Source organism: Pyrus communis, chromosome 6, assembly GCF_041283825.1.
Source record: "Pyrus communis isolate YQ-2024b chromosome 6, ASM4128382v1, whole genome shotgun sequence".
Taxonomy (NCBI): Eukaryota; Viridiplantae; Streptophyta; class Magnoliopsida; order Rosales; family Rosaceae; genus Pyrus; species Pyrus communis.
In genome coordinates, this window is record NC_142570.1 from 1,000,834 (window position 1) to 1,021,807 (window position 20,974).

At 33.7% G+C, this 20,974-nt stretch overlaps 2 protein-coding genes and 1 long non-coding RNA gene across 5 annotated transcripts; 2 read left to right on the forward strand and 1 right to left on the reverse strand.

Annotated features, from left to right (window-relative positions):
- Nucleotides 1-311: 311 nt before the first annotated feature.
- Nucleotides 312-1,801, reverse strand: LOC148696077 (uncharacterized). The gene is made up of 2 exons (XR_015963300.1): nucleotides 748-1,801; nucleotides 312-614 (listed from the first exon to the last, which is right to left on the reverse strand). It is a non-coding gene; the product is annotated as an uncharacterized LOC148696077 (long non-coding RNA).
- Nucleotides 1,802-8,147: 6,346 nt separating this feature from the next.
- On the forward strand, nucleotides 8,148-14,806 carry LOC148696078 (uncharacterized). Of its 3 annotated transcripts, XM_088696184.1 has the most exons (10): nucleotides 8,148-8,634; nucleotides 8,800-8,870; nucleotides 9,078-9,166; nucleotides 10,161-10,254; nucleotides 10,743-10,836; nucleotides 11,661-11,750; nucleotides 12,982-13,168; nucleotides 13,270-13,353; nucleotides 13,598-13,756; nucleotides 13,854-14,806. In XM_088696184.1, exons 7-10 carry the CDS (start codon nucleotides 12,994-12,996, stop codon nucleotides 14,804-14,806), a joined length of 1,371 nt encoding a protein of 456 aa, XP_088552310.1. In that variant the 5' UTR covers nucleotides 8,148-8,634; nucleotides 8,800-8,870; nucleotides 9,078-9,166; nucleotides 10,161-10,254; nucleotides 10,743-10,836; nucleotides 11,661-11,750; nucleotides 12,982-12,993. The 3 variants fall into 3 exon arrangements, 1 of the variants encoding a protein (XP_088552310.1); XR_015963797.1 differs by lacking the exons at nucleotides 12,982-13,168; nucleotides 13,270-13,353; nucleotides 13,598-13,756; nucleotides 13,854-14,806 and having other exon boundaries at nucleotides 8,731-8,870; nucleotides 11,661-11,863; XR_015963798.1 differs by lacking the exons at nucleotides 10,743-10,836; nucleotides 12,982-13,168; nucleotides 13,270-13,353; nucleotides 13,598-13,756; nucleotides 13,854-14,806 and having other exon boundaries at nucleotides 8,731-8,870; nucleotides 11,661-11,863.
- Nucleotides 14,807-15,207: 401 nt separating this feature from the next.
- LOC137744424 (uncharacterized) lies at nucleotides 15,208-18,192 on the forward strand. The gene is made up of 2 exons (XM_088696151.1): nucleotides 15,208-16,117; nucleotides 16,286-18,192. The coding sequence occupies exons 1-2, from the start codon at nucleotides 15,208-15,210 to the stop codon at nucleotides 18,190-18,192; spliced, it is 2,817 nt and encodes a 938-aa protein (XP_088552277.1).
- The last annotated feature ends 2,782 nt before the right edge of the window (nucleotides 18,193-20,974 follow it).

The following is a 20,974-nucleotide window of genomic DNA, read 5'->3' on the forward strand; positions in this document are numbered from 1 at the left end:
AAGCTAGCAAATTAAGCTAGGGTGGGTGATTCTCCATGGGGTTGGGATTTTGGCTGCTTTTTGTATTATGTGCAGAAAGTCTCACTCTAAATTTACAAGTCTTCTTCCTATTTTAATTGGCCTTTAATTTGGAGAGTAAACAAACTAGTTATGATTAGGGTTAATTCGAGTTTAATAGTAAAGATGAACGTAATGTTTAGTGTGATCAGAAAGAACTTATTGTGCATGTCAGACGCTTGTAAAGAAAGAAATTTCTCGTATATCGAACTGTGGTTAGAAAAAAAAAAAAAAAAAAAAAAAAGCTTCATGCATATCGAATGTTGGTAAATAAAATTATTTTTTTAATAGAACGATATATTACACAAAGAGATAGAGAATTTGGTGAAAAAAGATAAAAATATTTCTATTTTCAGTCTTATTTCCAAGTTTACAGGGAAAATTGAACCCATGTGGGCCTTTGATTTGGGCTTTGTCATGATCTATATTCAACTGCTTCAACTTGAACAAAAAGGGCCCCGCCGCTTGCCGCTGGCCGAAGGCAGCCCTGGTCCTTGACTTTTGAGGCTTCAGCCAGTGAATGGAACAGGCAGTCTGGCTCGCCATCACTTTGCTTTCTGCGCGGAGTTTATGGCAGTTGCTATGAACGCAGCAAGAAACTGCTAAAATCCTGCACTTTCATATGAGAGAGAGAGAGAGAGAGAGAGAGAGAGAGAGAGAGAGAGAGAGAGAGAGAGATCGATATCGTACCAGCTGATGAGGTAAACGGTTTTGATCGACGAAACGAGGGAATGATGAGGGTTGATGTCCATACACAGTCCTTGTCAATCAAACAGTTCTTACTAATACCTCAGCTTTGTTGCCGGTTTGACCTTGGTCCGCCTTCAGTTCTTAAGCAGCTCTAATTTTTACTTTCTTGGGATTAATATGATTTATCATCAAAATTTCTCTCTATTGATTCATTATTTATAATGACATAATTACTACGGCTTTAAAAAATTCATGGTGCACTCTCTGTTTTACCGAAATTTACTATGCACGCTTTTTTTTTTTTTTTTACTGAAAAATTAAAGAACAATGAAATTACATATGTGATTACTATAAAGGAGTGAGAAAAAAAATTTGTTCAACAAGATAATGTATATCTATAATTTGCAAATTAAGTAAGTTCCGAAGATAGTAAATCGAATATAATATGTATGTGTGTGTGTATATATATATCTTTATTATTACAGTCTAGTAATAGTTTTCTTCATCTTCACTTGCAAGTAAGAGATTTTAAGTTTAACTTCGTAAATGACGAGTTCGACACTAATTTATTCTCAAATCCTTAGTGTAAATATATAAACTAATAAACTATCATACTATGAAGAATTTATTAATGTTAAAAGGAATGGAAGGAGATGATGATCAGAAGGGTTTCAATAGTTAATTAAAAGGTTGATTACATATTAATTAGCATTAAGAGACTAAATTTGGAGTGCCATCCACAACTCCCTACCGACATTATTACTTATATGTACTGTAAACTGTAGAAAACAAACACGAGAGAAAGACTAGATACGGGATATATATAGAAGTTCAAGGTCGAACAGACAACGAGATAGAGATATAACCTGCAAGACACTGTTTATTTGACGAGGGTCAGCATGGAAATCACTCACCGATATACCATCTATGCATACATATGATACTCAAGCCCCCTACTACTGAATCATCACATATATCTCTGTGTGTAAAAGACATTCCAAAAATAATGCTTCAGATTCAATACTAAAAGGAGATGAAGGGAGGGAAATGGTGAGGGAAGGCAAGGAGACTCTTGTCCGCCGGGTTGAGTTTGTATTTATAGATGTTATCGATCTTACCTATCTCTCAGAAGTCAGGGAAGCATGAGTTGTCCTGACATTGACCTTTAGATGTGAATGTATGTGTGTGTGTGGGGGCGTGGGGGCGTGGGGGATGGGGAATGGATGGTGTTGATCTCATCTAGAAAATCAAGGCTAGCTAGCTCGAGTTTGAGGGTAGATGGGATCCCATGCATATTCCTTTACATATTGAAATTGAAAGAATGGTTATTGACAAATTTCTAACACATAACAACATGTGGGGATGGCCTTGAGACGGTAGATGGGAAACTTTTGTATCATCTTGTGCTACCTACCCTCCATCATAATCACCATAATGATATCGAGAACCAAATATAATTAGTGTTAGTAATTGTACTTAATTTGATACCAACCACAAATGGGCTTGCAGTTCATTTTGACGTACATAGATGGATTGAGAATCAGATTGAAAGATGCAAATTTGAGAATAAAATCCAAGCTTCTATATTTGAGCTAACTCCATTGTCCAACTTGAACTCGTAACTTATTATTTCGAATAATGAATATGAAGTAGGGAAACAAGTATCGAACTCACTATATATATATATATATATATATATATATATATATATATATATATATATATATATATATATATAGTCTCTTCTCAAATTTAAAAGGAAAAAAAAAAGGCGGAGACCCCATAGCTGCATTGAATATATAATCACTGAGACAGAGAAGAGAAAATATGCTTGTTCGGGTTTTACATGACCGAAATATCTTAGGCCAATCTCTAACCCATAGCCTAAAATCTATAATTCCTCTTCTATTCTCCCCTCAATCCATTCTAACCCAAGTTTTAATTTGGACCTAAAACCAAAAAAAAAAAGCCAAATTTAGCCCAAGATTTAGGCCAAGATTAGTGGTGGACCCCCACCCACATGGGTGTGTCTCCCGCTTGTCTGTCAATAAAATTGAGCCCAACAACTCTTTTGGTTAATCAACGGCTCACGTTCAAATGGGTTGTTGGTTATCCAACGGTCCACATTTAATTTAGTTAGTATTTTTGTTTTATATTTATAAATTTATTAAATCCAACGACTAAGATCGAATATGATCAAATCTAACGGTAAAAAGAAATCTAACGGCCCAAATTTAAATTCAACGGTTAAAATAATTATAAAAAATTATTTAACTCAAAATTCACCTAAAAACTTTATAAATATCTATATATTTGTTGAAAAAATCCACATAAAACTCACTTTTCTCCTACAATTCTTACAATTTTTCTTTCTACCATCTTCCAAAACCATGTGTTTGTTCATGTGTCTTGTGTTTATACATCTCTATCATGTGTTTCATATTCTTCTATAGTGTTTCATGAGTTTCATGTGTTGGTTTAGTGATTTTTCAATGTTTATTGGAATTTAAATATTTGTAGGTTAAAATGTTCAGAAAATTTATTTAGGATAGTCTACATAATTTTTTAAAAGTTAATTTTAAAAAAAATAGCCTAAATTCATTCTTTAATAATTTGGGGTTAAAATTTTAGACCAGAAGGGTTAGAGCAGAAAAGTTATTTTTAGGTTAAAACTTAAATTTTCTGAGCTAAAAGCTTAGGTTTTAGGCTAAGGGTTGGAGATGGTCTTAAAGAGAGTTGATGACCTAATTCTTTCTCATCTCTCAGCTGCTAAAAGATATGCCTTGCCCTGTTTATTTGGACAGATCTGACAGAAAAATGAGCTCGCCATTCCATTATTTCCAAATTTGGATGCACATATACATCATCGGTTAAATAAATTACTACAGTAGAAACTAAAAAGCAGAACATGACAAGGAAAAAAACAGTGTATCCGCTTTAAGCTAAGGGTAGTGTTATTCACACACTCTTTTTTAACTCCCACACATTCTTGTTAATTTTTATCCATTGATTTTCTTCAATTCATTTGATCTGACGACTAGAAATTAAAAAAAGTGTGTAAAAAGTAAAAATAAGCGTGTGGATAATACCATCCTAAGATAATATTTGGGGATTAATAATGATTAAATATGGTCTTTTATTCCATAGTTGGGTAGGCCCATAGGACTGATGGGGATTTACTCAAATGTGATGTTGGGTTGGCCCATAGAATTTACATGCTTTTTTCTTTGGAAAATTAGATAAAATTATTATTTTTAAAATTCTATTTGCAGCAATAATCATTTTTTCAGTACGTCATTGATTGATATTTAATTGATATGTCATCAATATTTAATCGTTATATGTCGTCAATATTTAAATGACATGTTGTTGATACATAATTCGATTAGTTTAACAATTGAGATTTGATTTCTTTGCAATTTTTCTTTTCTTTTATTCTTCTCTTTTTGATACATTTAGTTGTTATGTTTGGAAAAAGAACTTTAAAGTTCCATGCAACTTAAGTTAAATTTGGTAGGCATGCTCTACAAAAAAAAATTTGATGGAGAAAATTCAAAAATGACTAAATAATACTGTTCGGGCGACGATTTCTTCGGATAGGGCTTCTCGGCTCTCAGCACAGCTCCCTAAGGGATTGGCACTTTGAATGTGTAGTCAGGCTCTTGCCTGCTGATTTGCTGCAAGAAGAGGACATGGTTAGTTTTGAAAGGTACCTTTGTGGGGTCTTAGGTGTAGGCCTTAAGATTCGCAATCAAAACTAATCAAGTGTTAGGCGTGCACTGCTATCTCAGTATAGCAGATGTAGAACAAGATTGTGTTTAGTCGATTACTTGCGTCCCAAGTTACTCAGACTTCTTGCTATCAAAGGATTGTCGTGGATGGGTTAAGTTCACATTAAGTTCTTTTTCTTGCATTATGACTAAGGACTTTCCGTTCATAATCTTGTATATTCGAATGAGGGGAGTCCAGATCCCTTAAGTCATTTGTTTGGTTCTTAATTGATTTTAAATGAAAGCATATCCATTAAGCTGACCAGATCCAAATGCAAATGAGACTCTTAAAGTAGGAACATGGATGGCTATGACTTGAATACATGCTGGAGAATACATTAAGCAGTAGATCTATTATCTTAGAAAACACACAAAGAGCTTTAAGCAAGATTTCACCTTGTCGGGCAAGGTTGAACTTCTTGCAATCACTTCTCTTTGAGTTTACAAAGGTTTCTATGCTAAAAAGAGATGGATGGTAAACCAGTTTACACAAGAGAATCGATACTACACTACTAGGGGTGATAGCAGAGCTTTAAATTAGACAAAAGATAGCTTTTGTGAGGGAGATATCCTGAAAAAGGACTGAGATCTGGGCTGATTATAGCTTTTGGATGCAAATTTGGCTTGAGAGCAGAGTTTGTATGTTTGTTTATTTGATTGGTTGAGTGTCCTTGTCTCTGGGGCCCCTTCCTCCTTTTATAGGTAGATTAGCCCGACTACAGTGACTTTGCTCTTGCCCAAAAGCACTTGGAGGGTAGTGAGTTATCAACTTTTTACTTGTATTGCCACTGAAAAGTGATTTTTGGCTGATTGTGAGTTAGTCCCCATCACTTGGCGTTCAAATCATAGGCACATGCCCTATGCATTAATGGGAAGGCGCCAATTTGTCTCTGGGCTTGATTCTTGGGCCTCGAGGAAGTCTTCCTTTAATTGGTATCTCTAGGCTTCCACACATTTGCAGCCTAATGTTTAAATATTAACCCAAACAAATACATTTGAGATCGAGAGCTATGAAAGTACTTTGGCTTAGTGTCCTTGTAGTATATTTGTAGTGTTTGAGTAATAGCTTTGTATTCATTGAGTAATCCATTGTAAGGTGTATTTTAACAGTTGAATATAAAATTCTTTGAAACATTGAAAGTCTTTCATCCAAACACAGCTCTAATCATTTTAAGTTCAATCCTTTATTAAGAAAACGAGAAGCCTGAAGCCTCAGGTCACAACTGAGAAAACTGAGAATACTACTAGTTTAAATATATATGTCAAGAGTTGAGGAAAACGAAAATAGTACTAGTTTAAATGTTAATGACCTAATTAAATTTTAGTAAGATGTGGCGAGCTATAAAGAGTAATCTGCATGTTGAATGGTAGATAGAAGTAGTAGTTAGCGCACAATAACTCATGCATATACCTCCTCGATCTGCTTGGTCAAGGGTTATATGACATGCATGAAGTGGTAACAACTACCAATGTGATTATTATGAACTAATCAAGAAACTTTATGTCTGAACAAAGATTAACATATACGTACACAACTTCCCTTGAATTCCTGGTGCCTCATTTCTCAGTACTGATAAATTAGTAAATAATTAATAAATATTGGGTAATGCGGACCTTACGCTGCAGCAGGTTTGCAGATATTGGAAACTGAAATAACATTTTAATGGGTTTTAATCATTGTCGGAATGAGTGGTTGATCCGACTGAAAACTTTTTTGGATTCGGTGTTCCTAATAGTTTAATTATATATTAATTAACGTCTTAAGTTAATTAATAAGTTGTGGATTTTGTTCCACAACCACCACATCCGCAAGGACCACAAGTGGCGAAGCTACGTGAGGGCGAGGAGTGGCGGCCGCCCCTTCCCACGCCGGAAATTAAGTTCAGGAGTGGCTGTTTCGCCCCTTCAGTCTCGTCGGAAGTGATGAAATTTCGTGTGGTTTTCTGGCGTTTTGAGTTTCCCTGCTCTATCGTACCACAGGCTGATCGCGAGCTCTCTTTTTTCCAAAAAAAGAAATACCTAGGCCAAAGAAAGGAGGAACAAAGATTTGCATTTTGAAGCTTCTGCAAACGGAAAGGTTCTGACGAAGAAGAAGAGAAAGGAAGAAGAGAGAGACTTTCTCTCTCTCCCATCCCACCCCACGTGCAATTACAATTTGTTTTTTTTTTTTTAACTAGTGGCCAATCAATTTGTGCCACCTAACTTGCTATTACTTGTTTATATTGGAATTTGTTTTGTTTTTTAATTATTGTCCAATGTATTTGACAATTCTTCCAATATTTTTAAGCCACTTATTTGACATTGTCATTTAACTTAAAATTCATTATAAATTTATACGAGCTTCAAAAAATAATTTGTAAAATATTATGAACTCGTAATTATTTATTTTTTTTCTCTTACCATCAAATTCAACAAAGTAATAAAGAAAATTTGTTAATATTTTTTATATTTTATATTTTATAATCAATGTTTTTTGGATATTATATGGTGTACAATAAATAGACAATTATTTATACGGTATATAATAAATTTGTTCAAATTTGCCTAGGTCCTTGCCTAAGTGTAAAGTCATGTTCACCGTCCGATTACAGCTTAGCATCTTTTTAAACTTTGCTAATTATACAGTTAAGTAATAGGACGATACAACAAGAAACGGTGCTAAATCATCCTTCAAATAATATTGTTGTTCAAACCCTACTTCGACTATTTTGAGTAGTCCAAATCCTCTTGAATATTTCGGTTAGTGCAAATTCTCCTATAAATATTACAGGTAGTTCAAATAATCTTCTTGCAAATCCTGGACTTAGACCTCGAATGAATGTTCACATTTTTCCAGGGCCCTAAACTTTTAAATTTCACCCCTCTCCTCGAAAATTTCTGGCTTCGCCAAACCCTAGTCGAATGCTTTTGCATACTAATTATTCGTTTGTCTTCTTCTCTATTGTCAACGAAGATAAAGTTTACTTAGGAAACTAGATTATAATCCCTAAATAATATATGTTTTTTTATTAAAGTTGGGTGTAAGATTAAATACTGAATTTGGTCATTTGACTTTATATATCACCTAAAATTTAGCTAATAATTATTAACTTTTGTTTTGTTTTATTTTATTTTTAGTATTATAAATAGAATATTTTTACTTAATTTGTATTCGGTATGGGTACAAAAATTGCTTAAGTGGTAACAGCACATATATGTTTATATGCACGTATATATATGTATACATAATTTGTGTACCTGTACATATGTACATATGTACATAAATATATGCACCTATATATATTTGTGTATCTATACATATGAACCTATGTATATATGTTATCTATATATATGAACCTATGTATATATGTTACCTATATATATGCACCTATATGTACATTTGTGTACCTATACATATGAACCTATGTATATATGTACCTATATATATGCACCTGTGTATATATTCATGTACCTTTATAATGTATATTGTTTATTGTGTTTGCATATTAATTTATTTGTTTGGTTTCGTGATTGTATATATAAATTTTTATATAGTTTAATTCTCATTAGCAAAATGATTTAAAAAGTCTTTCATTTTCAATTACTAAATTTGATATGTAGAAATAAAATTTTCTATTTTTAAGGATTTATCTATATATATAAAGTGAGAGCCCCAGTTTGGTGAAGCTTTCTAAACTCCTAAAATACCCTTACTTAATGACAGTGCGCAAATCAAGGATTTGATACCAAAAGAGGGACAAAAAGGTAAAAACATTAACTATTTGAAACCTAATGGAAAGTGAAAAGGAAGAGACAGTTGCCAGTTCAGTTATTAGTCGTACTCCAACTTCCCACGATCGAAACCAAAGAACAGTTTGACGATTCCCACGACGAAACCAAAGAGCAGTTCAACGATTCCCATGATCTGAGTTTAGTTGAAGGTTCAACAACAACTGCCCACATACCACCGCTATATACAGATGAATTTCGAAAAGATCCCAATTTTCGAAACCAGACTTCGGGACGTCGTCTTGGAGCCCATACTCTTCACACCTTCGATCCCGGACACCCACTTTCAAGAGCCCAATCTCCTGGCTGTTGCTCATCTTCCCTTCTCTCTTCCGATCGCCATATTTAAGTAAGTTTTCCATTTTGTACAAATCTGTAACCCCAACTTTCCTTTCCATTTAGCTTTCGATTTCAACCTTTGATTCAAGATTTTTTCCAATTGCAGTTTTTTTATTTGGTCCCATCATCTGCACACTTTTTTTTTTTTTTTCCATCTTTCCTTATGTGTCCTTAGTAGCTTCCATCACTCTTGCTCTCTCAAAGATTGCATTGAGGCAGAACACGTACTCACTCAAAGACAATCTGGTAAGCATTTTCTTTTTATGTGATACAGTCTTAGATTTTTTTGTATTTTCCTTGGTTCTTCGGGGGTTTGTTCAAGTTCTCGAGGGATTTCAAGTTTTTGGGTTGATGATTGAATTTGGAGCTTAATGTGTTTTTTTGTGGTATTTTTTATAGAGGTAATTTCTTGGTGGGTTTTGTGTTTACTGTAGTCAATTTTGGGTTTTGTAGATTGAGACAGCAAGACTGAAACTCGAAGACGAACAAGCAGAGGAGGAGGTCGGTGAAGAAAAGAGAAGCAAAAGTAAAAGGAAAAAAACGTGAGTTATTTTTTATTATTCTCCCTTTTGAAGAGCAATTTTTGGATTTTCTTTAATTTGTGTCAATCTCCATCTCTGTTCTTCCACTTCCTTTCCACCTCTGTTTGGTACTTTTTAATTTAAAAATGTATCTGTAAATTTTTTTCTGAATTGTATTTGCTTTCTGTAGTGTTTCGAATCTTCTGATTGCATGCTGGCTTTTTCTGGTAATGGGTTTTATTCATGAACATTCTCATTGCTGCAAATTCGATTAATTGTTTTTTGAACCTTTGGATGTTACCAAGATTTGATTTTTGCTAAAGGATCTGTCTAATTACATTGGTTTGTGTTTTTTTTTGGGTTGATCTTTCTTTTAATTTAATCATCTTGAAATAAAATTGGAATAACTGCATGTTTTCATTTCACAGTTTACTTTTTAAGTTTTTGGATAGATTGACTTGACCTTCACATTTCTGTGAATTTTTGCGTTGGTTGGTATCCTTTCTTCCTTATCATACTAGACAAAGGGTGATGAACAAAAAGATGGTTGCATTCCGAACAAATGGGGGGAAGTTGTGTCTAAAATTACCTCTCAATGTTATATGTTTCCTTATTATTGAAGTCATGGTATTATATAGCTGCAGTTGGTTAGGTGCTTACGATCTTTTGCAGGAAACATGATAATAACTTAACTGATTTACTTCAAATGTATAAATTGTCTGTACCAATACTTGATGTGTGATAAAGTAAATATTGTTATGGAGGCTTTATATTTTGACTTTTAAGTTCTTTTGTGTTTTGGTACCAATACTTGATGTTTCAGTTGGCACCTCAGTCCTCCCCCTGAATTATTTCAGTTGACACCTCAGTCCTCCCCCTTTTTTTTATCCTACAACTTACTGTGTCGTCATGCTTTCTTTTTTCAGGCTCTTTCAATTTTTATAAAACTGATTCAAGTTATTAAAACAAATACAATTCATGTTTTGTTATGGTTTTACATACTCATTGGTTGCAGACCTATTCGTCGGAGATCGAATAAAAGGAAAGGTGGGAAAGTCCATTCTTGCCGTAGAGCTCATGTTGGCAGTGAACCTTGAAGAAAACGAAAGGTGAGAATAGCAGAACAGTTGGCTTTTTTCTTTTAGCACCGACTTATTTCCAAAAATTCCCCTAACCTTAATTAGCATTGGCACTTTCAACACTTTCGGAATGTGTTTGCATTTTTTTAATGGCCTCCTATGTTATAGTTATCAGGAAACATGATAATAACTTAACTGATTTACTTCAAATGTATAAATTGTCTGTACCAATACTTGATGTGTGATAAAGTAAATATTGTTATGGAGGCCTTATATTTTGACTTTTAAGTTCTTTTGTGTTTTGGTACCAATACTTGATGTTTCAGTTGGCACCTCAGTCCTCCCCCTGAATTATTTCAGTTGACACCTCAGTCCTCCCCCTTTTTTAAATCCTACAACTTACTGTGTCGTCATGTTTTCTTTTTTCAGGCTCTTTCAATTTTTATAAAACTGATTCAAGTTATTAAAACAAATACAATTCATGTTTTGTTATGGTTTTACATACTCATTGGTTGCAGACCTATTCGTCGGAGATCGAAGAAAAGGAAAGGTGGGAAAGTCCATTCTTGCTGTAGAGCTCATGTTGGCAGTGAACCTTGAAGAAAACGAAAGGTGAGAATAGCAGAACAGTTGGCTTTTTTCTTTTAGCACCGACTTATTTCCAAAAATTCCCCTAACCTTAATTAGCATTGGCACTTTCAACACTTTCGGAATGTGTTTGCATTTTTTTAATGGCCTCCTATGTTATACATGCAAATAGTTATAGTTATCAGAACATCTATCTGATGTTTTACCTCATCCAACAGCTTAATTACACTCCCACTGTTTTGGTTAGAAGTTAATTAGAAGAGTCTTCATTCCATCGACATCCTTTCCTTCACAATTTATGCTGAAAATTCATCGCACAATGTAATATGAAACGTTTAGTTGGCATGTTAACTTTCAGAAGCATGAGATGATCAACAATGAATGTGCATGATACCTTTTTTTTATCCTACTGGGTTGTCTTCATCTTCGGTCTCAAAAGCCTTCCTTAACTTTTCTTCATCTAATCTCAAAAGCCCTCCTTGCATGTTTCAGCTTTTTAGTACAGCTTTTATGTTTTGGATTTTTTTTTTTGGCGGTTTACCACATATTTGGCTGAGTGGAAAAAAAAGTTAGTAATCATTTATGACTTCAGATTCCTTGAATGCTCAATATTTTAGTTGGTGGTGTGCTCTGTGATTTGTGTGATTCAGAGATAGTTGGAATTGATTCCTTGAATATTTTTCACTCTCTTTTTTCCAATTTTGTAATAAAGTGGTGTGCTGTGTGCCTTCTTAGTTCGATAATTAAGCTAAGTACCATTTGGAATCATGCTAAATAATTGATAGAAGCATAAACTAGATCTCATTTGGAATATATTATGAAGATTTATGCATCAATTTTGTTTGCAGACCTATTCGTCAGGCCTCAAAGAAAAGGGAAGGTGGGGAAAGTGTATTCCTGGTAATGAAAAGATAAGGGAGAGCCAGTGACAGATATTGGTGAGGATCCGATCTTTCAATTGTGTATGAATTGTTGCCTTCACTTGGTTTCTTTGAGGACTCAAAATTGTAATATGTACCTGTGTTGTTTTATACATGCGTTAAGTTCCAAATCCAAGTTCAGATGCATCTCTAGGTTCATTTCTTTCATTTTTAGAATCCTCAACTCCAAAGGTTACTGATAGGGAGCAAATAAACACTGATACACGAGTATAACTAGAAGAGGCATGAATGTAACGAAACTCCCAATGTCATATGTACCAGCCTTCTAGAAAACTCCCAATCAAGCTATCTTAGTATCACACACTCCATTATAAATGCTTACAATCACAGAGTTTCATCACATACCCTATTGATATATTTACACCTTTACGTTTGTAAATGAATATAAATTTCCATTTTCTATTCGCATTTGAAACTGATGCTCAAAACGCTACCCAGTATCGAACTCTATCCCATATTTCATCTATTCCCACTCCCTTATAATCATAAAAAAAAAAAAAAAAAAATTAAACGAATTATGCTCCAACCAAATGCTTGACTTTTAAATATTTGACAATCATATAATGTCCATATATAAATTAGAGGCATTCACATTTCCAAGTTTTTAAGTAAATCACTTCCATTAATAGGAGAGGGAAACAGCTGCAACTTGGACATTTGTTTAACGTCAAATAGGTGAAGCATCCTATACATGTTTAAGTAATACCCCTTGACGTTAAACAATTAGAGGCATTCACATTTCCAAATTATTCATTGCAGTTTGAATTTGTCATAATTAAAATCAAGTTCATTATTACCTGGTGCGTGTCCTATAACTTTGACTGAAAACTTATGAATCTGAAAATTTTGATTCAAGGACATTAAATTTTTTCAACATGTATTCAGAAATGAAATTACATGTCATATTTTCAGATTTTTTTAATCATTTATGTTTTCCCATTTTATCTTCGTTGTTGTTTTAAAGGAAAAATAGTAAAAATTGTATGAGAGATTACTCACATTTGTGCAAATTGGATGGAATATATGCTGCTAAATTCTTCAACGAACATGGCAATATGACAATAAGGCATGCATAACGATAACACCATTATCATAGTAAACGAAAATGATGTGTAGATAAATGTTTTTTCTTCTTCTGTTCATAGGCATCTACGTAGACTTTTTCGTATTTATGGAATGTAACAGAATTTGTATTCAATTTAGGTTCATTTATTTTTTAATTTTTTAGATAAATTTTTCCATGGAGCGTGGCCAAAGTCATGCAAGACAATGGCGTCAATCATTGAGTCCTGAAGAACATCAAAGATATCTAGCTCGACGACGTCTAATAGCACAAGAAAAAAGACAACAAATTCCAACTCTATATGATGATCATACTATGACATCCCCCAGTAACATACAACAAGAAATTCCTGGTATTTATTTCATATTCCTTTTCCTTTAACTCATACTAATGCAAAAAAAAAAAAAAAAAAAATCTAATTTCTAATTTTTCTTTTAACTATGCAACAAGTAGGTCCCAATAATATACAAGAACGGGTTCAGTTGGCTAACTATGATGTTGAGGTCGACCCCAGTAATATAGAACAACAAATTCCTGGTATTTATTTCAATTTCTTTATTTGTATTTGTTTCACACTTAAAAAATTAGGTTATTTTTTAAGAACAAAATTTAGTGAATTGAAATCTCATTGTATTCTTTTCTTCGATACTTTCATATTGATCTCAATGTTGTAGTTATTTTTAGTGGTAGTCTTACGAAATATTAAACTCACAACTAAATATATTAAATATTAAAGACAAAATTTTTAACTAATCGTATTATAATGTGGTCTATTTATTAGAACAAATTGAGCATGAAAGCGCGAATTCAAGGGTTTTGTCAGATATCACAAATCATGATGACCAAACTTCTACTAGAATGCGTACTCATATGGGACAGTTAGCACATTCAAATAGGTCACAAATATCTTATGGGATGCTCTCAATTCCTCCCCACAATGGTGAGCTTAGTATATAATTTTATCTGTATATAGATATGTAATTAGTTACAAAGAAAATTCTTATACTGAATGTTGGATATTCATGTAAAAATATCAGAAGAAGAACATGCAAATAGAACCAATTGTCATGTGCGCCAAACCAGAGGAAGAAGAAACCACAATTGTGCTAGAAATTATAATGAGAATCGGGGTATCCTAGGTTGCCAATTATCTGCTCCAACCACATGTCCGTACTGCTATGCACGATTGTTTGCTCGAGAAACTTTGAACATGTGTTGCTTGAAAGGAAGAATTGTTTTACCCCCAATACAATCCCCACCAGAAATGGTTGCTCTTTTCTCTGACCAAACAAATGAGGGTAGACACTTCAGGCAAAATATTCGAGCTTACAATCATGCATTTGCATTCACTTCAATGGGAGTACACGTGGATGAAAGAATTAATATTGGTGGTCGTGGGATTTACACATTTCGTGCTCAAGGTGCATTATATCATAAGATTGGTGGACTTTTACCAAATGAAGGGAACAGACCGCGATTTTTACAAGCTTATATATATGACACTGAGCATGAAGTTGAAAACCGAATGTGTGAAAGTGAAGTTTTAGATAGACGTGTGGTTGAAAAGATACAACATATGTTGAACAACCATAATCCTTTTGTTCATACATTGCGAAGTCTCGGACAACGCCAAGATTTGCCGAATTGCAAGTTGATCCTAAAAGAGCAACCAATAGATCGACGTCAGTATACTCTACCATCAGCATCACAAGTTGCGGCAATTATAATAGATGGAGATAATGCCACAATTGCAAATGGAAGGGATATCGTGGTGGAGACAATTAGTGGAAGACTTTCTCACGTTCGAGACTTTGTTGGATTTTATGATCCCTTACAATATCCACTATTGCTGCCTTACGGTACATATGGATGGGATGTTAACAGTCGTGATGATGGTGGAAGAGCAATAACATGTTGCGACTATTATGCTTATATGTTACAGGTTTGTACTGATAACATAATTTACTTCCCGGTATATATAGATGAATGATGATTCCTATATTAAAAGCAATATATGAAATTTGCTTTTGTAGATACGCCACAATGGATCATCACTTTTGCTTCGAGGTGGACTCTCTTGCAACAATATGCTGTAGATAACTACATTAAAATTGAATCACAAAAACTTAGATGGTTGCGTTCTAATCAAGCCACAGTTAGAGCGGATCTCTACAAAGGACTTGAAGACTCTCTAAATGCAGGTCAACACAATGCAGGTATATATATCGTTTCAGTCATCGTTATTTAGAAATATAACTTTGTTTAAAGTGTGTACAATATATATAGCTAATTGAAAATAAAATATTATTAGGTAGCATCGGGCGTAGAATTATTTTACCATCATCATTTGTTGGAAGCCCACGTGACATGTACCAACGATATCAAGACGCAATGACTTTGGTTCAAAGATTCGGAAAGCCAGATCTTTTTATTACCATGACATGTAACCCAAGTTGGGAAGAAATCAAAAGCGAATTACTCGCTGGACAAACTCCACAAGATCGCCCTGACTTACTCACTAGAGTATTTCGTGCAAAACTTGAGCAACTAAAAGAAGACATCATTGAAAAGGGGGTATTGGGCAGTGTTGTTGCTTACGCATACGTTATTGAGTTTCAGAAACGTGGTCTTCCACATGTGCATATGCTGGTTGTGTTAGATGAAAATGATAAGATCAATAACCCAGATGAGTATGACCGAATTGTTAGAGCTGAAATACCAAATGAAGATGTAGAGCCTCAACTTTATAATGTGGTGTTAAAACATATGATTCATGGCCCGTGTGGGATTCAGAATCCTCTATCTCCATGTATGAAAAATGGGAGTTGTAAGAGAAAGTTTCCCAAACCATTTGCACCAGTCACCGTTCAAGGGAATGATTCGTATCCAATTTATCAAAGGCGAGGAAATCGATTGCCCGTCTCACGTAATCGACAAGGAAACATAATGGTTGATAATAGTTGGGTCATTCCATATAATCCATGGTTGCTGTTAAGGTATGATTGTCACATCAATGTCGAAATTTGTGCAAGCATAAAAAGTGTCAAGTACTTATATAAGTATGTTTACAAAGGCCCAGACAGAGTGACAGTTGAAGTGCAATCAGACCCTCAATACGATGAAATAAAGCAGTTTCAGGATGCAAGATGGGTTTGCGCACCAGAGACATTATGGAAAATATTCAAGTTCATTATTAATCGAATTTATCCATCTGTTGAGCGAATGCAAATACATCTTCCTAATATGCACCAAGTTCAGTTTCGTGCCGATGAAAGCATAACAAATATTCTACATGATGAGAGTACAAGAAAGACAATGTTGACTGAATTTTTTACACTTAATCATGTGGATGCAGAAGCGCGACATTATTTATACATGGAGATACCATCACATTACAGATGAATTCAAGCTCAAAGAAAGTGGTCTAAAAGAAAGAATCGTAACAAGGTTATTGGGCGAATATATGCAGTTTCACCTGCTGAAGGCGAAAAATTTTACCTTCGGATTCTTCTTAATCATGTTAGAGGACCAACATCCTTCACAAACTTGAGAACAGTTAATGGGGTTTTGCATCCAACATTTAAGCAGGCAGCAGAACAACGAGGTTTGTTAGAAAGAGATGACAGTATTCGACAATGTTTGTTAGAGGCCTCCACAATTCAGATGCCGTCGGCTTTAAGAAGATTATTCGTCACCATATTGGTATATTGTGCACCAATTGGTGTTCGAGGGTTATGGGATGAGTTCTGTCCATTCATGATGGAAGATTATGTTTCCATGACTAACATAACTCCCACACTTGCTACCAACATACTCTTGCGTGAGTTGAACATACTTTTGGTTCAATTTAACAAGAGTATAAACGAGTTTGATTTGCCCCAAATGACAAGAGGAAATGAATCAAGTTCAGGAATGACGGGATGTATTGAAGATGAAATATCCATATGTATTCCACAACAAGATCTTGATGCAATTGAACGCTTAAATGATGACCAAAAAAGTGCGTTTAACATAATAATGGGTGCAGTTCAACGATCGGATAATGCAACTTTTTTTGTGGATGGTCCCGGTGGAACTGGAAAAACTTACTTATATCGCGCATTGTTAGCAAGCTTGAGAAGGTTGGGGCACATAGTATTAGCAACAGCATCATCTGGAATAGCAGCTACGATATTGCCTGGTGGGAGGACAGCACATTCTAAATTCAAGATACCACTTAGTCTCGATGCATCATCGATGTGTTCGATCGGTAAACAATCTGATTTAGCAAAGCTAATACAAAAGGCAAAGGCAATTATTTGGGATGAAGCAACAATGACGCATCGTCATGCATTTGAAGCACTCGATCGAACGTTCAGAGACTTAACAGATATTGACTTACCATTTGGGGGGAAGATAATGATATTTGGAGGAGATTTTCGACAAGTTCTTCCTGTTATCCGGAAAGGAACCAAGTCCGAACTAATCCAAGCAAGTGTTGTTAAGGCATCATTTTGGTCACAAGTAAAGATTTTAAAACTCAAACAAAACATGAGATCCATAAATGATTGTGAATTTTCAGAATTTTTACTTCGTGTTGGTGATGGGAATGAAGATGTTATTATGGATGATATGGTAAAACTACCTGAATGCATGGTGATACCATGGGAGAGTGAGCATTCCATTAATCAATTAATTGCCAAAATCTTCCCTGACTTAGAGGATCATATAAATGATGCAACCTACATGGTGGAAAGGGCAGTGGTAACTCCTACAAATGAAGACGTTGATATGTTGAATGAAAAGATAATCAATATGTTTCCGGGTTTAGAAGAGACAATGTATTCATTTGATTCAGTTGAGGATGACGCAAGGAATTTGTATCAGCCAGAGTTCTTGAATTCAATCTCACTTGGTGGTTTGCCTCCGCACAAGTTAACTCTGAAAAGAGGTGCTCCAATCATGCTTTTAAGAAATATTGATCCGAAATTGGGATTGTGTAATGGTACAAGATTATTGTGTCGTGGTTCTTACCGAAATCTTATTGATGCTGAAATTCTAACTGGACAATTTGCCGGATCCAGAGTTTTCTTACCAAGAATCCCTCTCAAAAGTACTGATACTGCTGGGCTTCCATTTGAACTTACAAGAAAGCAATTTCCAGTGAAACTAAGTTTCTCTATCACTATAAACAAATCTCAAGGTCAGACAATACCACATGTAGGCGTTTACCTTCCAGATCATGTCTTCAGCCATGGACAATTATATGTGGCTTTATCGAGGGGGGTCTCAAAGTCAACCACAACCGTGTTAGTAAAAAGTGGCTCCATAGTAGGCCAACAAGGTGTATTTACACGGAATGTAGTATACAAAGAAGTCTTGCTTCATTCCAGCTAATTATGCTGATTCCTAATAGGTAACAGCTTTATTAACGATAACCTTTCAATATGCATTTCTCACTTATCAATTAACTATTTTTATTTGATTTTTAATTTTCTCACTATCGTTTGTAGATTGGCAATGAAAATTTGAAGCATCAATCATGAACAAATGGGTGGAAATTGCAGCATTGATGTCAATATGTAAACTTTCTTTTCAAAAGAAACAGTGACATATAGACTCTATGAGTATTGTGAATAATGTACATATTGTTATGTAGGATTTATATTTTGACATTTAAATTGTTTTGTATTTTGCTACGAGTACTTACTGTTTTCATCTACTATTTTTTATTTATTTACATATACTTGCTATTGTTTATAGGCTTTAGGTAGGAACTTGCATCTAAAATCGTATGTTGTTTGATAAGTGCATGAATAACATTTAAATCATTACTTTACACAAAGTAAAAACGAAAAACATGATAACTTTTTAGGACGTGCATGATAAAAAAAAAAGTTCCTCTTTGCACAATACATTTAAAGTATATCTTGACAATTACAATAGGAAAAACTAACACAATACACCTTTAGGGGCGCGTAGCGCCCGTGATGCAAAAATGCCTCTCGCACGCACGTTAGTGCGTGCAGAGAGGCTAGTTGATGATTAAATTAGGTACTTAAAAAAAATTGAAAATAATAAAAGTGGGTAGGGGTATTTAATATGATTGATAATGAGTTTTAAAATTAGGCACTAAAACTAGATTTATAAAAGTATCCCGGTTATAATGAAAAAATAATCTTCATTAGGTCCTTAAGTCTAAATGCCCCAAGTTTATTCAATGCTTATGGCTTTTGCACTTCTTTCTCAGTGTAGTAAATTTCTAATTACTGTACTTCATGAGCACTGAGAAATTTGGCTTTTGCACAACCCGAGTCGTTCATTTTTTCTGCGTACAACAATCTTTTTGCCTTCTTCTCTACTGTCAACGATGCAAAAAATTTATTCAATTGCTGCTCACTTTGAAGAAAGTTGAGACTCTATCATAAAACTAATTAGTAATATAAGAGTAACCTAACTTCTTATAAACCTTTGCATAGTTTGGTCACTCACCGATAAAACTTTAATTGTCCTCACATTCTCACAGGTAATTGTAGCCTTTGCAACTTTTTTTTTCCCATTGTAGTAGATTTTTATATTTACTGGCAGTACTTCAATGACTCGAGAACTTCATCAGTACTAACTACTGCACAACGATAGGCCCTCACCAATTCTCAAAGCTTTGTATGTTAGATTGGCACTACCGGCCCTAAAACCCTAAACTTTGCTTTTTGGTAATGAAGTTTTCATCCAACTTTGTACATGCAATACTTTTTTTTTTCTTCTGAAAATATGAGTACACCCCTTGAAATTTAATTATCTTTAATTAAAACTTATCATGATAAATTTCTCTAACAAAAACCCAATGACTAGGCTCCAACTAAGCAATATCCATAATTAAGTTTGACTTGGCAAAATTTGTATTTTTGGATGTCTAAATTACCCCTAGTAACACTTACTTTGGGTCTCTCACTTATTATTTACATTTATTTTACATTATTTCATTCAATTAAATGTTCAAATACCTTATGGGGATTTGGAAAAAAATTTAAATGTCATGATTCCTATGCATTTAATAGCAAAAATTTACATGATACCAATGTTCCTTATATAGTTGTTTTCACGTGATGCTAACAGGTAAATTAGTATATCCTACAATATAAAAAATATTATTTTATTCAAAATTATCAATATTTTAAATGTAACTTAGGTAAATTATTTTGCACAACATATATAACAATATAAGTTCCTAGTAAATTATGTAATGATACATGCAAAATAATTTACCAACAAAAAAAATAAATATTTTTTATTCAAAATTAATTAAATACCAATATTTTGCAATATATATATATATATATAACAATTTACCTACATGCAAAATAATTTACCTACAAAATAAAAGAATGTCAATTGATTGCACACTATATAATAATAACAAAATGTGGCTAGTATATATGTAATATCACATGAAAAATAATTTACCTACAAAATAAATAAATATTTTTAGCCAATTGATTCAAATTAATTAATTACATATTATTTTACATAAAAATATAGATAAATTATTTGTACGCATATATATAATTTTAACAAAATGTGTCTAATACATACATGCAAAATAATTTACCTACAATGATTGTCAAACAAATAAAAGAAATGAAACATATGATGGTAAGAGAAGTATAAAGTAGATAATTTTATAATAATAAGGCACTTATTTCTCACAATTATGGTGAATAATTAAATTCATTAACATAATTAGAGTGTTGTGGCACAATTGTAAATGGTTTGAAAATAATAGGTATTTATTTGTTTACATGGCAGTCTACTTCAAATTTGGGTTTAATTTGGATGTTTAAAATGAGATGGGTTTTTGTTAAGAAAATAAGTGTTGCATGGATTTATATCTAAAGAATTTTTTTAGTTACTTAACCCTTTTAAGGGTTGGTTTTCCCTTTCATGCCTTTCATGATATTAAGGGTGGTTTTCCCTTAACAATTGTAATTGATGTTGATTCTTCACATATTTAATTTATTTCAATCATGTTGAAGATGAAGATATATATATATATATATATATATAGAGAGAGAGAGAGAGAGAGAGAGAGAGAGAGAGAGAGCGCAGAGAGATGCACAAGCTATGGAGTTCCAGAAAAATAGAGCAGTGGTAGTACACCATCAGTGAGAGCAACTATAAC

Bases quoted from the DNA above. Each gene is read 5' to 3' on its own strand.
- LOC148696078 (XM_088696184.1), top strand. From the start codon at position 12,994: ATGGAGCGTGGCCAAAGTCATGCAAGACAATGGCGTCAATCATTGAGT. The intron at 13,169-13,269 runs GTATTTATTTCA...TGCAACAAGTAG, and splicing joins CATACAACAAGAAATTCCTG to GTCCCAATAATATACAAGAA. The intron at 13,354-13,597 runs GTATTTATTTCA...TCTATTTATTAG, and splicing joins TATAGAACAACAAATTCCTG to AACAAATTGAGCATGAAAGC.
- LOC137744424 (XM_088696151.1), top strand. From the start codon at position 15,208: ATGACTTTGGTTCAAAGATTCGGAAAGCCAGATCTTTTTATTACCATG. The intron at 16,118-16,285 runs GTACAAGAAAGA...GAATATATGCAG, and splicing joins AAATATTCTACATGATGAGA to TTTCACCTGCTGAAGGCGAA.